Here is a 21,934-nt window from a genome sequence, read left to right as displayed (position 1 = left end):
TGTAGTGTGCAGCTGATTTTTATTTGGCAACTAGGTAAATAATTGCTTATTGGTTTATATGGGTGGCGAAACAATAGTAATGGCATTGGGATTATTTAAAAGTGTAGATGTGTTAATGCACTTGCTCTCATCCGCTTTTAAATATTTTGCCAGTGTCAACTCAAAGAGCACTGTTCTCTTTTTTTTAGAACTATATTTTTAATACACTAATAAGAAATAGAAGTTTGCTTTAATAAATTGAAGAATAATTCTCTATTTTTCCCAATTTATATTATAAAGATTATAAAAAGAGTACTATTTTTAACTAAGCAATTTAAGTAACAGTGTAGAAATTATTGTTCTTTAGGAACTTAAACGGCCATAAATACTCCATACTATGTAATTTACTATACAGCCAAGCTAAAGTAAAAACCATTTTCTTTGTGTAGTATCTAACAGTACAGCTTACCAGCCCAATAAAATAAACATTATTGAGGATTTTAAAGCATAATTACGAGATGCCATGTTTACAGCTTAGAATGCAAATCACGTTCAGCGTATAAACTCCTTTTTACTTGGCCAATAACTTTCATTTCTTTGTGTAGCTTCATAAATATTGAATACTAAAAAAATCGAAAAGTGAAATTGCATTTCCTGCATCGCCCGGGATTTCCGCTGTGTATTAATAATTTCATTGATAATTCTAAAAATTTAATCCGCCATAAATATTTGTGGCGGCATAATAAATTGCGCTTTATTGCTTTACACACTGATGCATACCAAATTAATGGATTCTAAATTGAGTGCAATAAAAACAAAAGTTTCGTAGCTGTAAAGGGCATATTTGGTTCTAAAATGAAATCATTAAACTTAATTAAGGTGGCAAGGAAATTATTAAAATGATTTTTAAAGAGATTTTCAATGAGGTGTAAAGTATTTATGGGGCATAGTATAATATAATACTTCGTGGTGTTAAGCGTTAATGCTGTGATTAAGGTAGTTAAGAGGGCTATATAGTATTTAAAGTATGAAATATTTTAAGAATGACAGATATACTCCTCGACGTATATTTCAATTTATGGAATCAACAATCAAAAAGAATCAAACTCATAGTTAAATTTGACTGTTCGTTGCTTTTATTCAATTTTGTGGCCTCATGATATCATAATTATTCTAATATTTCACAATAATTTTTAATTTGCCTCGAAGTAACGAAACTTAGTTCACAAAATGTCTATAAGTTTAGTGGAATCAAATAGCATGGGCGTCGCAATATGTTTTCCTCCTTTTTTCAGTGATTCTCAACTATTTTCTGACTGCAAACAGTATCTATACATGAGATGCTGATATCGCAATCTTCTGGCCTTTCGATAGTGTTTTTGTTGTATGAACAGCTTTAAAATAGCTTCAAGGTTGAGGACAATTTCTTTTTCAGTACCATTTTCTTGAGAGCCGGGGACAAAAAAAGGCACTGGATGAAGAAAAGTCAATTAAGCGACTCACCCAGCCAAAAATTAAAGTTAAGTAAATAAGTTTAAATCAGAGTTCACTTTGAAATCCATATGAGGGCGTTTTAATAGAAGAATGTTGGAAATCGCCATCAGTACACAAGATATAAAATGATCTCAATATTTTGTCACAATTAATATTTACTTCTTTTCTCTATTAGGCGCTAATTCGAAATACTAAGTGCAGACAGGTCTTCCCCATCTAATCTTTCCAACAATCTCCCTCTTAATCTGCTTGCTCCGGCATGGACTGAATCCAAAGCCTTTACAGCTGTAGTGTAATAAGTAAGGTTAGGTGATTTCGCAGGGCCAAACTTTCAACAAATAATATAATTTAAGCGTTACGGGTATTTTCGATAAGCTATTAGTCTAACGTGGCCGGAATTATGGCGACTTTTTTGCCTAAAACTTGATTCATGTTGCTCCGCCACCGCCTTATTCATCTGACTTGACTCCATACGACTTCGACAAATTAAGAGAACCAATAAGAGACTCCATTTTGAGAGGAGTAGAATGAGCTATTGAAGAAGGTCGTGAAAAAGGTAGCGCATAAGGTGTTGAAGAATGTATTTAAAGGCTATACCAGAATAAGCATGGTTCAACTGTTTCGAGAACTGGACAAGCGTTGATAAAAGTGCTTTATCGTACGTGGATACCTTTGAAAGGGACAAAATTGATTTAGATGGAAAAATTAAGAATTTGGTTTTTGAAAATACTTTTTGATTACAGTATTAGATTATTCTTAATTTAAGGGGCACACCTAGTGTAATGGCATAAAAAATAGGTGATTTTTGGGAATTATTATTCAAAAAAATACTTTATTAATTATTTCAAAATTTTAAAAGTATATTTATACATGTTTCAAGAATATACAGAAAAATTTTTGAAGAAAGAAATTAAATATTTTTTAAGTTATAGTCGATCTCCAACGGCGCGAAAAAAAGGTCCTTCACTGATGCAGTGATTCCGGCCTTCTCCGTGGATGAAATCTAAAAAAAAAAATTCTCGTTAAACTAGATAATATTGTCTGTACAATGACCTACGATAAAAAAAATCAAAAATTGGCAATATGGTTTTAAAAAAAATAGTCGAATTTTACCCAAAATTTTGGACGTTCGATAAATGATTGGATCATTTGCTTTTCAGTAATCACTGCAGCAAATTCGAAAAATTATCTTTCGAGAAAAACGCTTTTAAAGTTCCAATGCAACTATCTAACTGCCGAGCGGCTACTCTTTTAAATGGCTGTAACTCAAAACCTATTTCAGATATCAATTTGAAATTTTAGTATATTATTTTTAAAGGCATAATCTATCAAAATATGAAAACAAAATTGATTTTTTGAAAATTTCACACAAGGTGTGCCCCTTAAGAACTTTTATTTTCGAAAATCTTAAAAAATTTAATTTTATAAGAAGTGATTGTTATTGCATTTTTCTACTCAGCAAACCAGACAGCAACTTCACTTCCTATATATTAAGACGGGCCCTTTGCATGATTTGTTGTTGTTGTTATTTTTTTTTCTGAAGCTTTGATATACTGCATGAGGAACTATATTTGCCTGCTTTTTAATAGTCTTTTTAATTCAATTTTCAACGTCGCTCCCTTATTCTTTAATTATTCTTATGCCAAAATTTATACTTATATCATTCAATTATTTACACGCCACTGTAGAATCAAATTTCTTGGATACGTCGACGCGACTGGCACATCCTTTCGTCCGGCGCTCAACTCTACACCAACGACGAACGCTTCGCGATACTGCACGCGCCCGGCTCCAACATGTGGACGTTGCAGATAAAGTTCGTGCAGCGGCGAGATCACGGCATGTACGAGTGTCAGGTGAGTGAATGCAATACACATACCAAACATACTAAACAACGGTAGCTATGTACATGAGCTGAATGTGTGTGACAGCTTCAGTGATTTTGCCACAAACTGCAAACACAGCAATTTCGAGCTGAAAACCCAAACGAACCGCTGCATTTACTCGTGCATATGCTCACCGCACACACACTAAGTACATGCAGGTATAACCGCCCATATAACGGTGTCGCCTGTTGTGTGCAACTCATTGTCCTTTGCTGTTGCTGTTGCTGTTGTCACATTGTAGCATGTTGCACTTCAACCGTTCGCCATCTAAAATGTGTCACTTTCCCCAGCTGGTCATATTTTATTCATATTTTTATCTGCGGCTCAAACGTGGCTACGTTCACTGACCGTGCAACAACAACTCAGAGCAACAAAAATAGTAAAGCACTAATATTTATTCATACGCCTGCAATATGGGTAGCAATTTCGGACCGGTGCTCTGACATGTCAGCGTCGAGTTTAATTTTAAATTTTGTTGTTGTATTGCCTTTTTTTTTGTGTTTTGTTGTAGCAGGCCACAAGGACAATACGTGGCGAGAGGGGCGACAGCATTTTGTGCTGCATAACCAAAAAATGTAAAATAATTAAAATACATACAAATAAATAAATTCAGTTGTCATAGTGAGGTGTCTAACTGAAATCACGAAATGTCACAACAGATTTATGATTCAAAAATTCTGAATGGCAAAACCCAGCAGTGTGAGTAAATGAAAAATGTGTAAAACTCCGGTGGTTCGGTCGTTTTTAGCCACCGATTTTATAAAAAAAAAGCCGGACGATGGGAAATAGAAAGAACGTCAGTTGACGAGATGTCATTTCATTTGACAGCACTAAGTGAATATGCACATATGTGCATTGTAAGTTTTGTAATCAGTGCTGAACTAAAAAATGTTAGTCTAAATGATTTCCAATCTCCGCATTGCCATCATTGAGATTTAGCTTGGTGACATGGCTTAATAACCTGATAACAATGACAGTTCCTAAAATGTGATGTTTTTTTTAAGTCCTGTTTACTTTGGAACGCATCTTGTACACATGAAGCTGTATAAGCATTATTTATATTGCGTTTGGATACGTGATGGAGCTAATTCTTAAACCTAAGATAACGAAGGATGCCACTTGGACAGTTGTGAATGCTGGACTCATAGATAGGCTAGTGATACTAACCCCAGCTAATTGACCCGGTTTGCCAAAGTTAGGCTCTAGGTTCCCGAATGAGTCTAAAAGTATATTTTCTTCATTTTCACCTCAACTATTTTCCAGAAGTTTAGAAAATGTCTGTGATTGGCGCGATGAACGATTTTACCAATATTTTAAGGAAATGGAGAGAATTTTCAAGCAAGTAAGCAAATGAATCAAAAGTGGTCTTTTTTACAAACTTCTGACATTTTCTTAAACAGTTGTCTAATTGCTTGAATCTACGAGCCTGAAATCTGAGGTATTTTGATGAACGACGCTCCGAAATTGGTTTCATCGTCATGTAATTTGCGATCTGCACAAAAACTATTAAATAAACTGAATTTCCTTCTGTGAATTACAACTGATTTGCAACAAAATCGAACAATTTCTTCAAAATGGAACGAACGTTTACTGGTTTTATTACCAGTAGTTTGTTTAAGACAACGTCAAACTGTTGTGAAGGAATAGTGGCAAGCCATTGCAAACTGTGTCATGGAAACGAAGTCAGTACTGAAGGTCAGGAATGTTTTCCTATGTGTTTTGTGGGATTAGAATGAAATCTTCTACTAAGATCTCATTTTCAGCGAAACTTTTAATTCGTATGAGTTCTGTCAATATTTTGATCGTCTTAATGAAGCAATCGCTAAGGAGCAGCGAGCCTAGTCGATTCGGAAATGAATTATGTACCATCAGTACAACGCCAGACCACACATCGATACTGACCTATCAGAAGCTTGCCTGAGAGGTTTTTTTGTCCCTACCTTGTAGTCCGCACCTGATCATGTGAAACATCTACGATCATGAAGTACAACATTTTTTTCTTTTTGTTTTTTCTTGTCATCAATCTGACAAAAACTGTACAGTTGAGAGGAATTACTTTGAATAATTTCACCTCCTCTTCAATCGGGCAACTAGCGCTTATCGGGCTCATAATTCTTTCAGTTGCATTGGGATGAGTCTTGTGAAGAACAAGTAACTCAGAGAAATCTTTCTTTTTACTCTGGACTCGAGCCATCGCCGTGGAAATTCTGATTGTTCACATTGGCCCATTGATTCAGCCTAAAAGCACAGGAAGGCCAAAACTCGTTCTAAATATGATCACCTTGGGATAAGATTACACTCCCTAGCAAACCCGTCGACTTTGTAGTTTTCAGAGATTCCAATGTGAGCAGACCTCCATCGTAATAGTTAATATGACAATTGAAAAAAAAATACAGTTAGAAAGCTGCAAATCTAGGTTTATTAAGCTGAGTCTGAATGTAAATAGCTTCGCAACTGCTCTGACACAATGTGCAATCGAACGACTTATAGGGCGCATAAGCAACATTTAGGCCGATATTAAGTATGTTATATGTGAATGTTTGACAAAAAGCCTGCAAAACCTAATATCTACACATAAAATTATTTGAAAACGTGCTAATAAAGAAGCTTACACGTATTTACACTTCTATGACATAACTATATATATACATATATACAAGTATCTATGTAATGCAATTTCATTGGAAATAGTAATATATTTCCACACACTACAACTCCCAGGAAACAGCATAACTCAGTTGAGCACTCAAGTCATGCGAATGTCAAGAAAGATGACATATGCTTTCTTGCTTGCTCACTTTACACACATGCGTAAGCATATTTGCTTACCAAAAACTTAGTTGATTTGTTAGGAACACGAAGTTTACACAAGCCTAGTTCAACTTATTTATAAATTAGTTATTGCGAAAGTAAAGTAAACTCATAGAAAATGTACCTTGATTTGAACGTGCTCTAAGTTATTTGATATTTTCTACAAAATCTTCACTATACAAAATACACGTAATACTGTATTGGAAACGAGATATATTCACTAACTTCAAAATACAGTTCCATGAGAAGTAATTGTGTGCCATTTGGATCATAATAAATATATGGTCATCATAAAATAACAATATTATTATGATTTTGAAGCCAAATTATAATGAGTATAGCCGCTTAGCCCGCTTCTAGGCGAACTGTTTGAGATTAGGGCTTGTTTCGAAGGCCTAAAAAATAGTTATGTTTGTATTTATGTCGAAGACCGGAAAGAGCTCTCTCTTCGTTGTCAAGGATTTCAGGCCCATTAGTCTATCCTTGTCTCTAGTGAAAACATTGAAGAGACTCATGGATATGTACATAAAGAGCAGAATACCAAGCATAAATTGTTAAGAACGGAGCTCGCGTCTATCAAAAGCAAGGCGGTCGACTCTGCTTTGCACGATGTAGTGTCTTGGCTACAAGGAGCCTTTATGAACAAAGAATTTGCTATAGACACCTTTCTCGACATCTACTTAGGTGGTATTTAATTGTGCTGCCGGAAGCCGTGGTTAAAGCTCTCAAAGAGTTTAAGGTGGAAGTGAACCTTAAGCACCTCCTATAAAGCCTTCTTTGCAACTAAACGATCGTAGTGAAGTGTAGTACATAGTGTAAATACATCCCAAAATGTTAACAGGGACACCCCGCTTAAGTTGATAAGATGAAATATAAAGAGCTTGTACTTCATAGAAACCATTCCGGGAGACCCAACATTGAGACTGAGCTTTTCTTAACATTATTTTCAAAATATTTCGATAGAAAGCTATAAGGAAAAAGTGGGGACTGTGACCAAATGATGTTTTGGTCCTACAAAACAACATTCTAGTCATTAATTTTTAATGGTGTATTAAACTGGGAGGGACAAGCAAAGGTGTATGTTGCTAATATGCTTGAACGTGTGCAAAGAGCGGCTCTCATCGGCATCCCGGATGCTCTGCGGACCACATTCACAATAGCACTTATTGGCATTTTACACATAACACACTTGAACTTGGAAGGCAGATGCATCGCTGGGAAGTGCGCTCTAAGACTCAGGGAAACTTGATATATGAGGCGGTTTGAACAAGGGCACGCCGAAATTCTCTCCTACTTTAACCACATAACTGATAACGTTAATCATTGCGTCGCAGATGCTATTCGTGCCGGCTTTTTCTCTGCTCACATACCGAAAAGGAATAGATTAATCTGGTAGGCCAATATGTCACCCGTAGACCAGTTTTGGTCCTTTACGATTCCAAATGGAGTTTAGTTGCTAGGTCCCATAGAAACCGTCATTTTTTACAATGCCTGCGCTTGACGCGAATTTTAACAGACTCTGCGACCCACTATCGATACCGCCTCCAGTGTGTCATGCAGTGGGAACCCTAAATGCTTACAGCGGAGTTTTGACAATGCGAGACAAGTGCACGGATGTTAGCCGCACGTCATTCTTGACAATCTCGTTCGCTATGTGCCTTTGTGACCTGCCACCCAGTGGAAGTAGCCACGACTTTCGCAATAGCAAAGACCTTTGTTTTATATATACTACAGTGGTCCGGTAACTTAAAAGGCTGCCTTATATCTAACTCTGGATAGTACAGTATTACGCCAGCCATCTTATTTTATGTTTACTTTGAACCTTCTTTCTCAGTCTCCTCAGTTGTAAAGTGGGTTTATATGGTCGGTGTTTGCCCAACCGCCATTACGCACCGAGCTGTGCCCGAAGGTTCTATATGTGAATTCTCCTGCAGCCAGTAGTCGTCCCGCCGATTTTGCTGCGCAATTTTCAGCGAAGAGATCTATAGGTGGCAGGTTTAGTACCAGTTCAAGAGCGGCGGTTGGAGTAAATTTTCTTATTTTAAAACTTTTTTCTTAAAATTAAAAATTATACTTCCAAGCATCTTTAATTATTTAGCTTTCAAGATAAGAACTCAAAAATCTTTTTCAACCCATCTTTCCATCACAACACCCTAAAATCGTAGCATATGCACAATTCAAGCACATTCATGTTTTTTTATATAAATTGACAGTTTTATGACAGAAATTTCATTTGCGCATCTACTTCCTTGCAGGTATCAACGCCGACAGGCATCATTTCGCATTTTGTGAATCTGCAAGTGGTCGTACCCGAGGCATTTATACTGGGCTCCGGTGAGCTGCACGTCGACATGGGATCCACAATAAATCTCGTCTGCATAATTGAAAAGGTAAGCACCGACACACACACACCAATACACACACATATACACTCACACACTAGCACGCGCAAAAAATCAAAGCAAGAGAAAATAAAAATATGCCAAGGCCAAAGCCCGTGCAACACCAACACATACACGTACACAAGTATAACCCTACACATATATGTAGCTACAGTCACTTCTGCTTGCCAATACACCAAAGTGTATTTACTTTAACATTGGACGTCAACAACTTTTGCCAAGATTTATGTTGGCCACACAATTTACGTTTACTTGCCACAGAAATTCAAATTTGTTGGGTTAATGAAAATTTATATGACGCGCTGCAAGCGCACACACACCGCGACAGCTACAATACATACGTATGTTTATGTGTATGAGGCAAGTGAGCAACGGAGCGAAGTGAACAGCCGAGCGAAGTGCAAGTGCAGCACAGCAGCTGCAACAATTTCAAGTGCCATTAAATTTAATATAACTGAACGAGTAGTAAAATACTAACAAACGCAATCACGCGCGCGCGCATACATATTTCATGTAGCTACATATTTACATACATATGTATATACGTGTGGGTATATGTATGCTTGAGCGTACGTAAACTTGCCGCAGCACTCACTTAGCGTAAGTCGTGCAATATCCTTTGTAGCTTCTAGCCACTCGGCGGTGATTACAATTACTTACATATATATGCATGTGTTTTTTATAGAGACCCTGTTGGAAATAAAGGAACTATTGGCAGAGAGTTCTAAAAGGTCACAGAAAAATGTCAATGAAGGATATACAGTTATTGCCCTGAAACACCTAACCTATCGAAATACTAAATCAATAAACGACTATGGACAAGACAAAAGTTAACATCGACTGCAACGAAGCTAATATACCCTTCACAGGTGCACTTCTAACTATGTGTTCAGTTTATATGGAAGCTATATGCTATAGGAATCCGATCTGAACAATTTTTTCGGAGATTAAATTGTTGCCTTACAAATTATCTCAAATCCAAATCAAAATCCAAAAAATTTTATTTATTTTTTAAGGCAAAAAAGTTTTTTGTGAAAAAGTATATTTCAAAGTGGCTTAAGAATTCGAAATCTTTATGAAGATGTTTATTCTTTTGAGCATTACGAAAATTCTGTGAAAATTTCAAATTGTTCGGTTAAGCTGTTTCGCAAAAATTAAACTCAATACTTATGAAAAAAGACTTTGGAGAAAAATGCAATACGCTTAAATACTACAATCACCGCTCTGTCATCTAGTTACGAGTATAGCAGTTAAGAGATTACAACCCATTGCACCACAACGTAACCAGTGCATTTCCTGCAGGGAACGTTCGTATATATTGTAGTATATGCTAGTGTGCGGTCGTGAGTGGGTGCCGATTTCGCATAGTTAAAATGAATTTGCCCGCAGTTCATGCTGCCAAGTGTGCTCACAGCAGCACGACACATGCACATATACATAAATATACATATCATACAATACAAACACACATGCAGTGTGCATAAGCGCCAAAACGGTTGCAATAAAAATACCGCACACACGGAGGCAGCCTTTTCAATGTCTTTTACGCCACGTTTGCTGCTGATTTTATTGCCGCGGCGACGGCGATTACGACAAGTAATCCAAGCCAGCAACGCGCTGGCTTACGTACGCCGTGCCGAACGCAGCTGAAATTATTGAAATTACGAGTACACAATATTTTGTTGCAAGCGCTTTGGCTTTTAGCTGTTGCGTCTGCTCGAAAGCCGCTCCACACACGCACACACTCTAGCGTACGTATGCGCTTGTACAACGGGCGCACTTATCTCTTTTCATACCGCCTCAATTTTCGGCGGTTTGTTGCCGTTTTATTCACACGAGTGCTCTTGCACAAACAGCTCTCAAGTTGCTTGGCTAAAGTGTGGCAAATTTCGTGGTTAAAGTTTGAAATTAATTTTCGTAGAATTCTCGGAAATGTTTTCTAAACGAAAAGGATATGAAATATTTCGTGAAATCGACTTCTCGAAGAATGGTTTGCAGTGCTGTTTTTATATTTTTTTTAATAATAACGACCTTGTTGAAATTATTTAGTTTATGATTTAACCGTTATGCGTAAATATATAAAATTTTTACTTGGCCAAGGAGAAGCTTCAAAACTATATATTTCTTAGTCAAAAGCAAATGGTTTTGAATAGACAAGACTGGTGAATCTTGTTTTTAAGTACAACTATCCAGATTTTATTAATTTATTGATGTTTAAAAAACTACTAGAGGGAAAAATTAAAAAAATCATTTAACCTCAATTACTATAAATCAATTGGTTTATCAATTATCCTTAACAAAGGACATTTTAACAATGGTTTTTAAAAACCGAAGTTCATAAGGTCTATTTTTCCCTCAAGACGATATTCTGAGAATAAGGTGAGTGAGAATGTTATTATTAGTGACTCGGAAATTTCTTCAAATTCTTAGATCATGCAGCGTCTATCTTTCACAAAGCTAAATATTTATGCACGATTTGTCCTGAAATTTCCTTTTGCGTTTTTAAATTTCATCGTCATAAGCAATTATTTTCTGAATGTTTTGAAAGTTTCCATACCAGTTATCTTATTTTAAATATATGGATTTAAGCCCCGGTGAATCTTTTAATGGGAAACACAAGAAATTTCCATCTGCTAGCATGTGTTCCATTTCTCTTGATAACGCTTCTCCATTATGGAAATGTCCAGATGGACCCTCTCGTCCCGTTAATCACTCACAACAACCAAACTTGGCGGAAAGAAATCCTGATGACAGTCCAGCAGTTGTATTTTTAAGGTCATATTACAACCCAAAGTTTTATATGACAATATAAGTTCATTTAATAAATCTTCCGATTTTTGGATTTCTAAAAAATTTTGCACAACGTTCAAAAATCATCACCAAACAAGATTTTTCTGATCATTCGGTTTTTCTTCAAAGCTGTTATTCTTTGTCATTTGCTGTATTTGTAGATCTACAAATATTCCATCTATAACTTTTGCCTCGCTGAGTTTGGGAATTTCTCTATAAAACATACACGTCGATTTGATGGCTTAGGAACAGGCAGTTTAGCACTATAAAGGATGGGTCTGTTAGCCGGGGACAAGTTTGGATACTGGATAGTGTGTTTGGGACTTGCTTTGAGCCAAACGAAAATAACTAATTTTTACATTATTCTTTGGTTAGGTCCGAATCAATGGTATAACAAATGGCATATGGGACAAACCACGTCAACTGATACTGGGAAATTTCGAAAAATCACCGATTTTGAAAATTAGCAGTCATGTGCTCCCGACATATGTGCAGCAAGAAAAGCATAAGCGCGTTACACAACGATGGATGTGCCATACGATTTAAGAGGAGTAGGGGGACAAAAATTTGTTTCAGATTATTTTTATGTTGTTTTTAGCGTGAAAAATTTCAATTGTTTAACAAAAAATTATGTCAAATACTATTATTTAAACAAATGGTCCATAAAAAAATATGTATAAAGTACAATGAAAATTTTCCTTTGACTTCACAAAATTTCATCAATTTATCTCTAGTAGTTTATGAGAAAATAATTTTACAATTTTATCGTACTCTAAATTTCAACCTTCAATAACTTTGAGAAAAAAAAGAATTTTGACGAAATATTTATAACATTAGGTATGCTTCTGGTATCCCTGGATCAGTTAAAGTGGTTTGACCCATATCTACAATAACAGCAGTTTCACACACTCAGTATATATTGATTGATTTCTCACAGAATATCTGAAAAAAAGCTAAATGACACTGTGCAATAGCTGACATAAAATAACCTCGTTGATATTTAAAAGTTAATTATTCATACACATAACAAAAACTGGTCGGAATTGTTAGTACAGTTACTTAAAGGAAGACACGTATAGGAGACATGGGATACGAGATAAAAAAATATATAGCTGTAAAAAAAAATTGACGTGATTGAAACAAAATACCGTGCTTTTTTAAAGACAAAATACATCTAAAATTAAATGGAGAATGTTTCTTATGATTCGAAAGAACATTCGTTCGCATTTATTTTTTGAAGATTATCTTTTTCGCATGTTAGCCGCGACCACATCTCCCTTGAATCCGATTTTCAAAATTTCGACTGCTAACTGGCGAATGACACGCGTGATGTTTCGCTCCAAAGCCTTAATCGAGAAGGGATTGCTCACATAGACTTTAAACTTTACATATCTCCACAGGAAAAAGTCTAACGGTACGATATCACACATTCTTGATGGTCAATCGACCGGCCAAACACGAAAAATTATCTGTTCTCTCAATAAATCCATTGATTGATGTTATATATGGTAAGTGACACCGTATTGTTAAAACCAAATGTCGCCGAGATCACAAGCTTCAATTTCAGCCGTGAAATAGTCGATTATCATTTTTGAAGAACTATGAACCGATGACTCCACCAGGAAATAAACCACATCAAACCGTTGTTGAATGTCTTAAATCTTCTCTTTGTCCCAAATGCGGTTTTTTTTTTGTTTACATACTAATTGAGCCAGATATCGGCCTCATCGCTGAACAAAATTTGGCTCGAAAACGTCGGGTCTACTTTCAACAACCCATACAGCGAAGCGATTTCGCTTGGAAAGGTCAGCTGCTTGAGTTCTTGTATTTTGTCGTAATTTTAAGATCTCGACGTAAAATGCTCCAAAGTCGTTCTATACGTCAGCTCGAGTTGCTGCGAACGGCGCCGAATCAACTCTCTACGGTCCCACTCTTAGCTACGGCTGCTATATTTTTTTCTCTGTGTGCTAGGCTTGGTTTATATGGTGGAATATTATTAAATAAGGAATGCCGGGTCTCAATATGGATGATGGTGCTGCGATTAGTACTCTCTAGTATGCGTGAACTGTCAAAAAAGGCTAATAAAAAAGTATATAATTAGAATACACCAACATATTGTAGTTAAACCAAAATCATCACAAACTCTTGAGACCCAGACAGTGTTTACCAATCTAATTTACTAGTGATAAGCCGATTCCATCTTTCTTCGGGTATTATCGATATCTTAGCTCTAGGTAAAATGCTGGTCAAAATAAGTTTTCTAAATAAAAAATAGCTAATCTATCAGTTTGTTGACATTTAGTTTCAAAATTTCACACAATTTCATCAGAACAATTTTTATTCGATGATAAATGGTCTTATGACTACGGCGGTAGTTGGTGTCGATTATGAGGTAACCTTTTCTTTATCCGACATACATATATTGTATGTACTGACCTCGCTCTCGAGTCAATTTGTGCTTTTTCACCTTTTTCATAATTGTGTAGGAGGATTTCTTAATTCAATTATTGGCTTTTTCTTCTCTTGTTGTGAGAAACCCTTGAGACTAAATTTTTCAAATTATTCCACTTACAATAATATCTGGTAAACCTTTTAGAAGTTTACTCCGCACTTTGCAAATCTATGTTTATATTTTCAATTAAAAGGGCATGTATTTAGATAAAGCTTCTTCGGGCGGGCTTTGTATGAATGCAGTCTTTGAACCAATTATGTAGCTCTAGGTATGCATGTAAAACTTCTTTTGAACAACTCTTTATTTATGCAATTTTTTTGTACAAAGAAATAATATTTTTCCAAACCTGCAAAAACTTACTAATGACCGCTTCACATTCATTTATTTACTTTGAATGAAAAACAAATAAATGAAGTAAAAATTTATATTCTTTGAGGTGAAGCAACTCTCATAGCTAAATTGCTTTAAAACTCGGTTGATGTGAAATACTAATTGTAGTTGGTCTCTACATGCTATTCAATCTGCCTTTCAAACTTCAAACTAAGCTATCTTAAAAGCTTACATCGAAAATCGAAATACGTCGGAATTGCAACGAATGAAAAATTGGCAGCTTATTTTTCCAGAAGATTAATAAAATGCACTAAATGTGAGATAAAACCACATGATCTTTTATTACATAAGACCCGCTTTCAATAGCAGCCAACAAATAAAGGCGAACGCCGCAACGTTCCATCAATGGCAATGCTCATATGTGTGAATACGTGCTTGTGTGAGTGCGCATATTATTTCATGCTTGTATGATGTGGGAGAATAGCTGGCCAAATAACTGTCTACAAAAACAGAGATAAAACGCCAATGCGGCTCAAAAGATGAAAAGGGGCAAAAACAACCAAAACTGGCAAAAAAAATTATCAGAAAAAAGTATAATTGAAGGAAAAACTGCAGTTGAATGAGCGAGTTGGATGAGCAGACGGACGGCGGGAAAGGTGCAGGGCTTACATGAAAATTCGCAATGCATCAGCGGTGCTGGACACGTACGCGCACGCATGTATGCGCATACGACGGCGAGCAAACACACGCACACATACACATATACAGTCAACGGTTTGCATATAAATGTGCGATTGTTTGTGGCGTTTTGTGGGTGCGCTCCGTGAGCATACAACATTGTGTTTCCTTTTTACTGTGCGGTAATTGAATTTGTGCAACCTGCCACACCCATGCAACCGCATGCTCGCAAACTCGAGCGCACACCCACATGCACGCACATCCATTCACCGGTGCGATTGCATGTGTGTGTGGCGGCATGTGAGCTTACAGTGCAGCATGCCGCTTGCCAGAATTGCAAGAATTGCTGAGGCATGCAACACGCCATAATGTACATATAACAACACAGATAACTCCATGTTATATGTATGTATGTATATGTATGTGCGTCATATGTATAAATGGAATGAGTGATATTCTCGTTGGCTGCTTGTTTGCCATGCAGCTCACGCAAACGCAACGCAGCAACCGCCACAATGCGAATACAAAGTGAAAACTCTAAGTCACTCACGGTGCGGTGGCGGGAGTTGAGGTGTTGCATGGGAGTGAAGCCTGCCAGCCACAAAGCTAGTCGGCAAAGCACTGAAACTCGCTTAACTCCAAATGCGAATTGGTCGCAGGAAAAAAGCTGTAACACCCTTTTTTAGTTTCAATTGTAACTGGCCAGCGTCCAGTGCAGCGTGATGCCCACTGGGAGTATGGAAAAAGTGAAGTTTTTACAAGCTGTAGCCAGTGAATCTATTTTCATGTGTGTGTCCGTCTTATTGTATGGAGTTCGGTTTGTTTTGCTATGTGCGCACTTTCATGACAAATACAATTTTTCAATTTTGAAATTTCTATAGAAACTTTAGTTTTCGTACAGTCTATAGAGTTATATGTATGTATGCAGATAACAAAACATGCATAGTCTAAAAGCGTTATTCGAATATTTCTTGTGCTCTTTATGGCTCATATATTATTTTCTTTATATTTTTCTGTCCATGTCAGCGATATTCTATAAATTTTAGTTAGTCTTTAGTGACATTACTTATTTTATAATAAAGAGCCACATATCTCCCTTACCTGGTCTAAATAAAGAATGTTTAGAAGACTTAACTAGCCTGTGTGCTCACGTCATTAGAGCGATATTCGCTGCTCTAGATTCACTCCTTCTTTGCTGTTCTGCTCTTCTCAGGTCATGGAGTACCATGGCTGCAATCTTCTCCATTAAATTCCACACATTCCTCGAGTGAACATATAGGCCACTATATTCTCTGGTGTTATTCGGTTGGATTCTTCCTTTTCCAAAGATAGTCGCTCATTTGTATATTTTCGACAGTAGAAAAATATGTGTTCTGCGTTCTCGTTATTGCTACCACAGAAAGAGCAAGTTACTCTCTCCTTGTGGCCGTACTTAAGCAAACACTCCCTAAAGCATCAATGTCTAACTGCGGCATGTAATGATCTATCTCTCCGTGTTTTCGTTCCATCCATGCTTGTATGTTACCGATTAAGCGGTATGTCCATCTCCCCTTGCTTGATGTATCCCAGCGTCTTTGCCATTCGTTTAAGCTGGCTTGTCTTTCTACTCTCTGCTCTGCCACCGTTAGTTATCCTGCCGGGTGCTAGTGAGGCAAACATGGATCCAAGGGTCTTAAACCTGCGTCTACAGACTGCTATGCAGTCGATTAGCAGGTGTTCCGGTGTTTCAAGTTTCCTGTCGCAAAACCGACAGTTAGCGCAAAATGAAAGGCCCATGTTAAATAACTGTCTATTCATCTTGCAGCGCCCGGTGTAAATGCCTAAGTTTATCCCTAGGGAGGTTAATTATAGATTTAAACCTGGTTGTACACCCCAATTAGCAGCTTGGCATGCCGCAAACCATCCTCCAGCTCCTTAAAGGTATGGGACCCCACCTCAGTGAAGGGTTCGGGCCCTACCACATTGGTGGAGGCTGTGGAGCGGGCGAGCTCATCAGCCAGTTCGTTGACGGCTATACCTCTGTGACCAGGCACCCAGATTATGTGCACCTGATTCCGTTCAGTTAGGCCTTTCTACACTCCTGCACTAGTAGCGATTTGATCTCGTAAGAGGAGATCGCTTTTAGTGCCGCTTGACTATCCCTGAGTATGGTTATTCGCTCATTGCAATAGTTGCGATGGAGGTTTATATCTATACACCGACTTATGGCAAAGACTTCTGCCTGGAAAATGCTCGGAAAACTTCCCATCGGTATGAAGAGCTTGGTGCGTGGACCAGCAATCCCTACACCAATTCCCTCCGAAGTTTACGAGCCGTCGGTGTACCACTTCAATGTACTATCCCTCAGCATTAGCTCGAGAGTGGAGTCGTTCCACTCATTCTTGCTGCCGAGGGTAACCTTAAACTTCTTCGTGAAGTTAACTGTTTTGGTAATGCTGTTAATGGAATTTTGCCACTTATCTCTTCCATCCTCTGGGACGAGATTACCTTGCCTTTTCCACACCCCTCTGCTATTATTTGTAGAAGTATGTGCTTGGCTTCTTGACCGATCACCAAATGAAGAAGTGTGAGTTCCAGCAGGACCTCCAGTGTTGCCGTTGGACAAGTTCGCATTGCGCCCGTCATGCAGACAGAGGCTAGCCGTTGCAGCTTCGATAGTTGGGTTCCTACCGAAGTCTGCGACGCTATTGAGGCCCAGGACACCGCCCCGTACATGATTATCGGTCGCACAATCTGTTGTCATACAACAGAATTAGTTTTTCGTACCTCTCCTATGAGGAACTTAAGTTCATTGTTTCTGAATCATTCCCAGCGCATCTAGTCGCTTTGAAATGGCTTGGCGGTTTAACCATCACAAGGCTCAAGGCAGCTCTTTTTGGCTTTGACACGGATCCTGATCGAGAAACGTCTCCAATTTACCGTCTTCGAATGCTTTTGGTCTTCCTACCCGCGGACGGTCGTTACTATCGCAATCTTTGAATCGACGAGACCAATCACGGCACGTTTTCGGAGTGACTGAAGTGCTTGTCCCATCGACTTCTTTGACTGAAAGAAAAGAATCAACGCTCCCAGAAAATGATGTTTATTTGGTAAAAAATAGGACAAGTTCACATAACTAAAAGTATCTCATAAATAAACAAAGTGAAAATGCAGCTTTTTCAAATGTCTAAGTTAAGTCTACCACGTTTTGGATAAATTAAAATCGATCGCCACTAACTGCTAGAGCCATCTATTGACAAACAACATGAATTTAGTTGCGCTTCTAATACACTAAAGGGGGTAAATTTTTTTCTATTGCATATTTTTTCGATACTACGAGCTTGGCGATTTTCCTTTCTTAAAAAAATGTATCAAGGAATTTGTTCAAAATTTCAGATTGACTAGTGTTTCGACCATTGGATGAAGTGCTGGCATAAATGTATAATATCGAAAGGGGACTGTTTTGTAGGCAAACACATTAATGTAGACAAATGAATTAATATTATTTCGAAAACGGAAAACTTCCAGGGTTCAAACTGAGCCTTTTCAATCTATATCGTTTTATTCTATCTATGCTAAATAAATCCATCCAATTGAATGACAATACTTGTTTCTAGTAAGCCTCATATACTATCCATTAGACTCGAAAACAGTTATATCTCCGCCACCAATCATTCCTTTAGTTACTTCAAACTAACCTCCGAGAAAGCGAGAGTTGAAGAACAGCTCAGTCCAGTCAGTGTTCGTTTAAAACTTTATTCTTTACAGTGTAAGATACACTTATTGAATTCCTTCAAAAGAAATTCTAAAAAAATATTTAACCATTTGACACTAAATTACACTTTTCAAGAGACTTAAAGCTTTGTAAAATTTGAAGATATAAATCGTTGAATTCAAATATTTTTATTTCGTTTCCAGAGTCCAACTCCACCACAGTATGTGTATTGGCAGAAAAACGATCGCCTTATTAACTATTACGACACGAGGCGTGACATTTCAATCGAGACCACACCCGGACCACGTACACAAAGTCGCCTCATCATAAGAGAGCCACAAATCACCGATTCGGGAAATTACACATGCTCGGCCAGCAATACGGAGCCAGCGAGCATTTACGTTTTCGTGTCAAAAGGTGAGAGATTATTTACTGTATTGAAAAATTAGTAAATGACAAATTTAGTTCAGTAATGACATAGCGAAATCTAAGATTGAAATGAACAGTGAAATCGTATCTAAGAAAAGAGTAGGGTTGATGGTACCTGTATAACGTCATCTATTTCAAAAAACGGAATATCACTTTTAGTATGTTTATAGGGGAAGAAAAACCTTTATAACAGCAACCAGTCATATTGAAACAAAATTTTAGTTTTGGTTATTAAATGGTTATATATTGGTTATATACTGGTTATAAACTGGTTATAACTGAAAGCGGAAGCTGAAATTTGTTTCATTTTAGCTGACGATATGAATCTACTTATTTATAAAAAACCAAATAATTGAATACATACATATTTCTACAGAAATGCAGCCGTTAGTTAGTTGACTATACTTTAAGTATGTAAAAATTTTTTGACTTTCCAAATTTCGTCAAAGCAGAAGTTTTTAAATTTTCCATGGTCCAAAGGTGCCTGAGAAGAGAATGCTTTTCAGTTTAAAGCTGTTTGACGCTACTTGCAAATGCGAACATAATCTAAGCTTCTTTATCAAATTCCAGCACTGCACACGCCAGCTATTAAAAGTCAATTATAATTTAGAAATAAGCAACTAGAATTGGCTAATATTGGCAGCAGCTGCTGTCAGCATTTCACAATCATCCAATTTGCGCTGGAATTTTTTCCATTTACCTAGTTTTAATATTTTTACGCTTTTTCATAGTTGCAATTTTTGCATTTAAATGGGATTTTACGCAAATCTACTCCGGTGGCAATCTGCTGCGCGTAGTTGCCATTTTGATTGTTGCCAAAATGCAGGCAAATAAGGAAAAATATTTGCATTAATTCATTTTTCACAGATTTGCATTCGAATTTGTAGCGATAATTTGCATTTATATTTCGGGCATTATTTTTTATGCTTTTGTTTTAATTTTGTTGGTTTTGGTTTTTGCAAATTTTGTAATTTTTTCGCTCAACTCTTTGCAGGCGATAATATGGCGGCTATATCACGAAAGACTTCCTCGGCCGATCGGATTGCAGCGATATTCAAATATCTTTTGGCTCCTTGTGTGCTGGTGAATACGCTGGGTATAAGGTGAGTTTAAACATAGAGTAATATCAAAACTTGTCGATTGCTTTTGAAAAACTGTTTAAATCAGATTGTAGCAATAGACTATTTCGACATCATTTATAAGTAATATTTATAATCAAATGCGTACTTTTTAATAAAAAGGTTAAGTCAGGTTTGATGGCTGTTTTGTCAGAATGGTGAGGATCACATTTAGATTGTTATGTACAGTTCTTTATGAAGACAGACAAAACCCCCTTATAGTTCGCGCAAATGCTCTGGACCTGTCAGAGGTCTGCTTAGGTGATCACTAGATCCCTTACGATTTACTCTGGACCAGAAGAATCTAGACCAGCTGTTCTGACAACTGGAACTGTAAATTTCTGAAACTGTACTGTATATTTGATGAATTTCTTTCGCCACCACAGTCACCGCGATGTCATCCGCGTATCCAATTATTTAATATATTAATAATGGGAGGCGCAGCACTCTATCATATAAGATAGATCGCAAAATTGGGCCCAGGACTCGGCCTGCTAGAACTCCCGTCACCATATAGCTTTGTGGTCCTTGGTCTGTGTCACCTTCCCTCCCAAGCTTCCTTCGATATGTGCGCAAAGGTACGACAACCAGGACCAGTCTCAGCCACCTGGAAATCCAAGTATTTTCGAATGAAATAAGAGTGTACTACTGCGAAGATTCCAGATTGCCCAAGCAAGTAGCCATCTTAGTACTCAGATTCTCTGAGTCTGAGGGTAGCTTTCGCTGCTTTATATAGCAAAACATTGAATTCCTTTGTTATGTGGCTTGTTGTGCATCACAAATACTTGTAACCCGTAGCACACTCCTCGATTTTTCGCGAATGTATTCGTGTCCAGCGTTTTGCACCATAAAAAAAGTTACGTAAAAGTTCGTGAAAGTTTCCAGCTTTTGCCAATGGCTCACCTGCAACAGTGCAGGACAACCGATGCCTTCCTTGCTCGTTCTTCGATGTTGGGTTTTATATGAGAGCTTCCTGTTTCTTATACTACCATATAGTTTCCATGAGAAAAAAATAAAAAATAAGCGGCTTTCTGGGGAGAAAAGGAGAGTTGCAAAATTTTAGGCACATCGATATCTCAAAAACTAATGTGTCTATATCACACATACGTAAATACATACAGACAAACATTACCTACAATTGCGTAAAAAGCACACTCATAGAACTTTACTGAGGCCATTGAACTAATCTAGTACTTCCACCTCTAGTATAGACTTAACTAAATTGGCAAAAATTAAGCAATATATTTCCAATTAAATTCTTGTCATTTTTAAGTTTTTACAAATAACTCAAAAAGTTTTTTTTTTTACTTTAACTATAACTATATTATACTAAACAAATTAAAATTAAATAAAATGTATTGAATTTACAATTAAAGCTCATTAATCTCAACTAATTTTTTCTCCATTTCAGGCGCATTTTTTTAACCTAAGACTTAAATTAAACATAACGAATAAATTATAAATAATCCTATTTAAGATATTTTCAATTTAGAACCAACAAAAAAATGCAGAAAAATATGGAAAAAAACTATCTTAAAATAGCAGTAAACTATAAATTTTAGCACAATTTAAATATGTATTATTTATTAATGTTCCAATAAAAAAGTAAGAAAAAAAAACAAAAAACAAGTAAATAAATAAACAACAAAATAATGAAAGCGAAGCGGGCATTAAATTGATGCGCGTGAAAAACTGTAAATAGCGTTAGGATATTGACACAATAAAAAAATACTTTAAATTAAATATAACTGTAAATTACTATGTGTGAGGCATATTTTGTTATTAGATTACAAATTACAAAACAAAAATATCATGTGCGCAGGCATATGTGTAAATTAAATTGATTAATGATATGTATATGTATGTGTAAT

General features: G+C 36.8%; 1 protein-coding gene across 4 annotated transcripts in view; it reads left to right on the top strand.

The window, feature by feature from the left end:
• LOC105222359 (zwei Ig domain protein zig-8) overlaps positions 1 to 21,687 on the top strand; it is a 282,802-nt gene extending 261,115 nt beyond the window's left edge. For all 4 annotated transcript variants that reach the window (XM_049451727.1, XM_049451728.1, XM_049451726.1 and 1 more), the window contains exons 8-12: positions 3,162 to 3,329; positions 8,426 to 8,560; positions 18,720 to 18,933; positions 19,940 to 20,048; positions 21,475 to 21,687. In XM_049451727.1, the coding sequence (XP_049307684.1) occupies positions 3,162 to 3,329; positions 8,426 to 8,560; positions 18,720 to 18,933; positions 19,940 to 20,048; positions 21,475 to 21,493 (645 nt within the window). In that variant the 3' untranslated portion in view covers positions 21,494 to 21,687. The remainder of the gene's footprint in view (positions 1 to 3,161; positions 3,330 to 8,425; positions 8,561 to 18,719; positions 18,934 to 19,939; positions 20,049 to 21,474) is intronic.
• Positions 21,688 to 21,934: the final 247 nt, after the last annotated feature.

Source organism: Bactrocera dorsalis, chromosome 3 (assembly GCF_023373825.1).
Source record: "Bactrocera dorsalis isolate Fly_Bdor chromosome 3, ASM2337382v1, whole genome shotgun sequence".
In the NCBI taxonomy this organism is placed as follows: domain Eukaryota; kingdom Metazoa; phylum Arthropoda; class Insecta; order Diptera; family Tephritidae; genus Bactrocera; species Bactrocera dorsalis.
This window is presented reverse-complemented; position numbering and strand designations above follow the sequence as displayed.